General features: G+C 37.5%; 1 protein-coding gene across 1 annotated transcript in view; it reads left to right on the top strand.

Moving 5' to 3' along the window:
* Positions 1-7,827, top strand: part of ADAM10 (ADAM metallopeptidase domain 10) — a gene marked incomplete at both ends in the record, with an annotated part of 34,859 nt that overhangs the window by 2,067 nt on the left and 24,965 nt on the right. Inside the window, one exon of the mRNA XM_009872985.1 lies at positions 4,054-4,204. Coding sequence (XP_009871287.1) covers positions 4,054-4,204 — 151 coding nt within the window. The remainder of the gene's footprint in view (positions 1-4,053; positions 4,205-7,827) is intronic.

The raw sequence follows: 7,827 nt of genomic DNA, 5'->3' as shown, positions 1-7,827 counted from the left end.
GGGAAAGCCACACCAATTTATCTTTAATAAATTGGGGAAAGGCAAAATTTATTTCAAATAGGTACTATATACTAGAAGGTAAGATTGATGTGCCTTGAATTTTAAGATTTTTTTTTTTGTAAGAAATGAATCTCAGTGTTTTCTTCAGTACTCTTGGAGTTGCTTGGCCTAAGGGCTCTATTCACCGGATGATGCTGTTAATAATTTTGATGTATGTAAAGCGGTACTTAGTTTGGGCAGTGTTATTTGCAGCTTTTATTAGTAGCATGCTTTGTTGCATATGATGAAGATGCACACAGGTATGTTAAGCAGTACTTAATTACCCATACATAATGATGTGCTTTGAGGAATGAAAATAACTGATAGAACCTCTCCTACCTCAGGGTCATTTGAAGAAAAAAAGAAAAGGGAAAGGGGAAGGGGAAGGGAAAATATGGAAAAGTGAACTAATGAGACCCCTAAAAAGCTTGGATTTAACAAAAGTTATGCTTTGTCTAGGCTGAGCAGGTGCTGAACATAACTGCAAATCTGTGATAAATTGTTTGTTTTCACTGACAGAACACACTCTTAACTGTTGCTAGAGCTTCCAATTTGTATGTTTCTATCTTGTGCTGCTGGATATTTCCCAGCGTGCTAGGGAAAAATGCTGGTTTTTTCTGGACACATGGGGGAGTTGTGGGGAAGGCATTTATGAGATATCCGTATCCGAGTGATTTAGTTTGCATCTTTGCTATAGATTCAGAAGAATAGTTGCTTTCGTTAACATGACACTCCGCCTCCAGCATTTATCTGGCGTTTAAAATAAAAACATTGAGTTTTATCTGGCTGGATGAGACAGTGTCTGGTAAAGGCAGCTGTCAGATGGTTATTTCAGAAATCCACGTGGTAAGTAATTGTAAATAAAATCAGGTGTTTCGATAATAACTTTGAAATACTGTTGCCCAAAAGCCTAAGACTGCAGTTTACTCTTTGCTTTTTAAAAAAGGCCTAAATGTTCAGTTATGCAGTGTGACAGAGACACAGTAATGAGTTACTGCTGCCTGGTGGTCAGGCCCTGGCCATGTATTCTCACCCCTCCTTCGCTGCTCCTGTGTTTGATGGCATGAGAAGCCAATTCAAACTGCTGGTGTTAACAAAAGAAATTAATCGTGTCGTGTCAGACGTGTAACTTCCCTTGGTTTATTGTGCAGACCCAAGCCTGGTGGGGAGGAAGAGGGTAACAAAAAAAAAAAGGAAAGAGAAGAAAGCAGCAGCTGACATCTGTGTGCTGTTTATACTGGTGATACTGTACTGTCTTACTGTGCTTTAAATGTGAGTTTTCGGTGAAGCAAAATGATCCTGACTTGACTTTTTGGTTGCATGCATTTCTTTAACCAAAACCTAATTTTATCAGAAGAGAAAGTAGTTTTTAAGTAAATCAATTTTAGTGCCAGCAGAAGGGAAGAGTAGAAGTGGAGTGGATGAAATAGGGCAGCAGGACCTGCCCTTCTGCTGGCAGTTAGGAAACTGCGGCCTGGATAAATTCGTCAGTGAAATTCAAGTTGGGAGGTACGTAGTGGGATTACTGGCTTTTGATATACTTAAGCACAGAAGTGCTAAATCTGAATGCTCTGTAAACTCTTTAATGTCCCATGTAAAGGGAACATTTTTAAAGAGAAATAAACTCTACATTCAAAACAGCTTGAAGAAGTACAACAGTCTTAATTAAAATTATAATAATAATTACCCTGAAGATATTTAACATGTGCTGACATTTGACATCTGCAAATCATTGCTGATACCTGCAGCAAAAAGAGTTGTCTGGTAAATTAGCCTTTCTGAGGAGTTTTAAGTTTTGGAGAAAGGGGAAAAAAAAGTAGCATTTCCCTGAATAATCATGGCAGGTGTGTAAATTTTGGTTAAGAAAAAGGGTTCTTGCTTGAAACCTTCTCTGCTTTTGCTTGTCAGTTTTAAAGCTTTTTAATATCAATAGGTCTTGCTGTCTCATCACAGCAGTTAGCACTCAAGGGCTCTTCTTTGTGACTCCGTTGATATAGTCTCTCAGCTTTCCATGTGGTTGTGAGACCTAGATCAGCTAGAAAGTATTAATAGGTGTTTGTTAAGTTGTCATGCTGTAAAACTTTTTTCTACCTAGGTACCTGAAGTAAATCTACGTGAATTCTCATCCAGTAGGACATAGGATGAATCCTAAGTTTCAGCAACCAGCACGAAGAATTTTGAGGATGAAGGCTGTTCATGGTTTCTTAGTGTGCTTGTAGACTTGCTTAAATCACACTTTTTATAAATGCTTAAGACACTTCAGAGACTCCTGTAAGACTGGATGAGAATGGGCTTGTATTTTGAGACTGAGAGAAAATTGAAATGGAGTTGTGTTACTGGACTATATTTGCAGTCAACGATGAAGGGTCAGCCCTTGCAGCACTATGAGGATATTTGAATGTGGTTTATCTGTAGTAGGTCATTACTCAAATTTTAAGATAGGGCAGTGTCGTCTTGTGCACATTGCTGCTAAATGCAAGCAATGCATTTAGAAGTGTCAATTTACATAGTCATCTTCTGTGTTGTTTATTGAGCTTTCTGGTAATTAGCCATTATAATCCCTGAAAAGAAAGAGAGGCACTGAGAAATCTGTGGTATTAATTTAAAGAAGACCTCATGACAATAAGTACAGGGAAGGACAGATTTGTATTTTGGCTTGCAAAATTGCATTCTTAGTAGAATAATAGGTGTTTTTATTTGTGAAAATTTAATGCTACTGAGGCAAAGCTTTAGGATTCACTTGTCTCATTGGGCCTTCCCAGATCTTGTCAGTAAAAATATCTGAAGTATTGTGTGAAATCTCTGAGAACTCTGGTTAATCTGGTTACGAGAGATCTTACCTTTTCTTGCAGAATTAAGAATTCTAGAGAAAATTGGAGATTTGACTTTCTGTTTGATCTCCTAAATGCTGCACTTGGATGTTTCTTCAGGTAAAAAAACCATACCAAACCCAGAAAGATGGATAGCCCGAGTCAGGTTCTTGAAAAGTCAAACATAAACTGAATGATTTGTTCTCTTCCTTCAGGAGAGAGTTGAGGAAGGAAAGCTTTGCAAAGTGAGGAGCCAGGAACTTGATTCTAGATGAGCTAATTCCGTATGATTGCATATTTTAAATAGAAATTGTTTAAAACTTCTTTTTCACTACGTGTGTAAAACATACTGTGTGCACTACCTCCATTACAAAGACACAGTGGCTTGCTCCCCAAACTCTGTGTTGTGGGTTGGTTTGGTTTTGTTTATTTCTCCACATTATTTTCTACTGTTGAAACTTTTTCTTTTCTTTGATATCACAGTTACTGAACCATTTCATTTTAATAATTCCTTCCACAACATCTATGTTTGCTTTTGTCAGGTAGATGAGATTTTTTTCATGCGTAGTGTTTTAGTGCTGGTGTTTGATACCAAAGTGTGGTAAGGCTTTTGTGGAGTATCAGAGTTGAATGCACAGAGGCAAGGTATGGAGACCTCAGTGGTGGTCAGGATTTGAAAAATATACTTGTGAAATAAGTTTTACTTTCAATTTTTCTGGATATTTGGCATGTGAAATCTAAACATTCTGAGCAAATACTTTGGTGTCCTGAGTGTAGAGTGAAACTGGAAGTACAATTCATGTAGGGAAGCAGAAAAACTGTTCAGCTGTTACACTTTCTGTGTTTCAATCAGGAGTGCATTTCTGAAACATCTCTCGAGCATTTCTGTCTATGGTGATGTAGTTTGCATAGTTGAGTAGTTCTGGAGTAAACAAAGTATACTTGTTTTGACTGAAGCTGAAGATGCTTTCCAAGATCCACCTAACGCAGTCTGACTGCCTGTGTGCTTTTGGTCTGTGGGACCAGAGTAGAATGAAACTGAGGTGTACAAGGGAGAAAAAGCACAGCTAAAATGTTTGTAATGTGGAGCTTGGGTCCTCAGCACCAACTGTTTTGCACCACAGATCTGCCATACCTGGTAGTGTGCTTGTAACCTTAGTGTAATTTCTCAGACATGCTAATCCTTACTTTTTTCTCTTTTCAGGCCAGTATGGAAATCCTCTAAATAAGTACATTAGACATTATGAAGGGTTGTCTTACGATGTGGATTTGTTACACCAAAAACACCAGCGTGCCAAAAGAGCAGTATCACATGAGGATCAGTTCTTGCACCTAGATTTTCATGCTCATGGAAGGTTAGTGATATTATAGAAGGTATTTATTTTAAATATTTTATTTGTATATGTGGTTTTTAATTATAGTGAAATGTAAATGAGGAGATAGTCATCAGAATAATGTTAGCTAGAATACACTACAGTGCAGTGCTTCCAGTTTCTATGAAGTATTTGCTCTGGTCTCCAGTGTAAGTGCAAAATTGTTACTTGCAATCACTCGTTGAAACTTCTGGTGGCAACTGTTAATGTACGTTGAAGCTTAAACAATGAGATCATACTGGGAACAGAACAGTAGTTTATTCTGCATTTATAATGCAGCTTTGCCTTTTTTTTAAATGTTTTATGCCAAACTGCCTGCGGAGATTTAATTGAGAAAAAGTAAATTCCAAATTGTATCTGAAACTACAAAATAGGCCAAAAGAAGTGTTCCATTTTGTGTGTAATGGTGTTGTCTCTCTTCTGTGCTATTGTGGAATTTAGCAATTGTTTGACATGGGGAAAATATAATCACTTATGAGACTTGTTTTGCCGTGCATTTAACATGTGATTGTAAGATCCAGTACAAAAGTTAGACATGCACCGTGAGCACCTTAAGTATAATTTGTAGGTTTCACTTAGGAAGATGTCTTTGTACTTTAGAATTGCCAACTTTTTGGGTAACTGAGGAGAAACAGAAAGTTAAAATATTTGTGTCTGTGTCTTTGTTTCTTTGACTCCCTTCTTTGCAGCACAGCTGTCTTAATATATCTTAGGAATATGTAATACCCTTGCTTTTCTAATTATTTCAATGACAATTTAAGTAATTAGAACTTGATAAATAGTTGTTAGCCATGTGTAGAAAAATAGGAAATTTGACAGAGCAAAGATAAAACCAGGTCTTCTGAATCTGTGTTTAGGACATAGTTTTATGAGTAAGCATTCTGCTCCTTACTAGCTTGTAATTTCTTCAGGGAATGAAATCTTGGCACTGGAGGTTTATGGTGTAATGATAGAGTTTCAGTGCACGCTCCCAAAAGGTTACCATTAGGGTTGTATTTGTAACTGCTGTAGAGGAGCAACCCAAATCCTGAATTTGAAGTCCTGTCCTTTAAAATCACAGTTTTGGGTGTGATTTTTAGCCCAAGGATTTTTTGTTTAAAGAGTCATATTACCGCCATCTCTGCTGTAGCTTTGCAGGCAATCTCTAGTTTTTGCTATTAAATTGTTCTAATAAACAAGACTGCAGAGTAGAATGTTTCAGAGGCTCCTCATATTGGAAACCTCTCCACTTAAACTAAATCTCCAGCAAGATGGCATGACAGTGAAGTTTAGTTTCGGTCTAATGCTGCCACTCTGAAGCTACAGACTGATAGTTAATTCAGGCTCACCAAAGCTGTACGGCTGCAGAGGAACAGGCCTGACCACATTCTGAGCATCATCTTTGTGCTAGCACTAGTAGTCTGAAAACCTTGCAAGGTCTAGGATCTGGGAAGTGATCCAGCTGAAAACTGTTTGGCAAAAAAACCCCATTGATATGACTTGAAGGGAGGATGAAACTGTTCTTTCTGGGAGCAGTCCAGATTTCAGTCCACTTGAACAGGTTCATCTTGTCATTGGAAAATATCCCATAATACTCTTCTTTAAAACAGAGCTCTTAGCTTAGCCTGTGCATTCTAGCTGTGTTAATAAGGTGGGCTGAAAATCCTTATTGTATAAAAATGTTAATCATACGGACAATAATGGGGTCTAAAAAAGATTTCTTTTCTTCACAGATCTCAGTCACGGCTTAGACAAATGTGTTTATAAAGATTTTGATAACAGCTACTATTACTCATGAAGGAAAGTGTTGGTGTTTATATGTGAAATTGATTCAAAATCCCTATGCTCTGAGGCAGAAATCCATCAACTGAGGAGGCTGAATGGAAACTTACTGTGAGGGTACACCAGTACATAATTTAGGATTTTGATAGTTTCCTGTGACATATCTAACCCTACTGCCAAAGAGAGGGTAGTTGACAGGCTGTAAATTTAGTCCATTAATTCCTGAGTGTGTTTTTACAAAATGTTTTCATTTTTCTTTAAATATGAATTAGGAAGGTTTAAGTGAATTGTAGTTTACTTCATACTGTCAATTTAGTAGTTTTGAAGGGGTGTAGCAGTTTTTAAAACTGTGTAAATGGGATTGCCTTTTTATAGTTGCAGCTAGTTTAGTTTGAGCAAGTAAGTGTTGTATGTCATCACTGAGAATGAAAGCATTAAAACCTTTCTGTCAAATATTGTAATTATTTTGTGCTAAGATAGGAAATAAAGCTTTTACAAAATACTTTAAACCATTTAGATTTAGGCCATGGACTCTTAAAGTGCTGCTTTATTTAAATACGAGTGTCAAAACTTGAAGGCATTCAGTCAACATGAGGCTTGAGATTCTGAAAATTTGAACCTGACTTTTTTTGAATGACCTTGTACCAAATTGTTAGTTGAGACTTTGTCCAGGTGTAGTGGTTTATTGGCATACAGCCATCCAACTTAAATCTCGTTACCTTTATAAAGGTATTAAACAGCTGCTACTTCTGAGTACTGAAATAATAATCTTCTGGTTTATGTTGGCTTCTGAAGAAATGGCTGTCTCATGTAGCCAACAAACAATGGAAAAGTTGTTCCAGTATTTCCTGCCTTTCACTGCTGGAAACAGCAGACCAAGGTAGCTGGACTGCAGCAGTTCTTGTGCTGTATCTCTAGTACCAGTCTGAACTTTATAAACTTAATATTTCCATTTGTGCCAGAGTATGCACCTCTTGGTCACGTGGCTAGTCAAGATGGTTGTTTTTTAGCCGGATTAATTAGTCACTCAGCTCGGTAGATGTGCAAACTTGCTGTAGGAAGAAAGGATGCAGAAATAAGCAGAAGTGCTTTTCACCAGCGTGTTCTGTGTCACTACAAGGACATACCCTGTGTATCCAAAAGAGCATGCGTCCAACTCTGCTCTGTAACTTGAGAGCTACAGCAGTAGGTGTTTTTTGGAGGGAGAGGAGTTTGAATTTATAAAAACTGGGTGCCAGGAGTCAAGAGGATGCTGTTACGCAAGCTTCTGCTTGAGGTTATTTTGCCTGATTATGTCAAAGTGCTGAGAGCAGTGTTTGATCGATAAGCAGCTGAGAGGAACTGAGCCAGTTGCTCTTGGATTAAAGAGGACTTTATATTATCACCTTCTGCTTTTGTATTAGATGCTGGATGTTCTTTTCAAGGCATTTACTTTGTTTTTAAGTACTTCTGGAATTGTGCACGCAACATAGCACTCAATTCAAGAAATGTCTTTGTCTTCTACATTCTACAAGTCTGTCAGAATATAAAGCAGATTCACTGTTACTGGACTAATTTAAAGATTTGCGTTGTGTCAGTTTTTCAGTGCTGTGTGCACTTAAGCACCCTCCTAAACAGAACAGAACAGAAACTTCTTAAATAGATTGTTTTAGTCATCATCAGATAGCACTGACTGGTTGGCTTCTCTGAGACTTAATGTGAATTATTTCCGTGAACTTTACTAAGTGAATTTTTTGCAAGATTTGCTTACTTCAACTCATTTTAGGCTGTCCTGAATTTAGAAAGAAACAAAAACAATCTCTTGCTGCAGGTTTTTTGGCTTTGTTTGGTGTTCTTTGACCATT

This window comes from Apaloderma vittatum, unplaced genomic scaffold, assembly GCF_000703405.1.
Source record: "Apaloderma vittatum isolate BGI_N311 unplaced genomic scaffold, ASM70340v1 scaffold9247, whole genome shotgun sequence".
Lineage (NCBI taxonomy): Eukaryota > Metazoa > Chordata > Aves > Trogoniformes > Trogonidae > Apaloderma > Apaloderma vittatum.
This window is presented reverse-complemented; position numbering and strand designations above follow the sequence as displayed.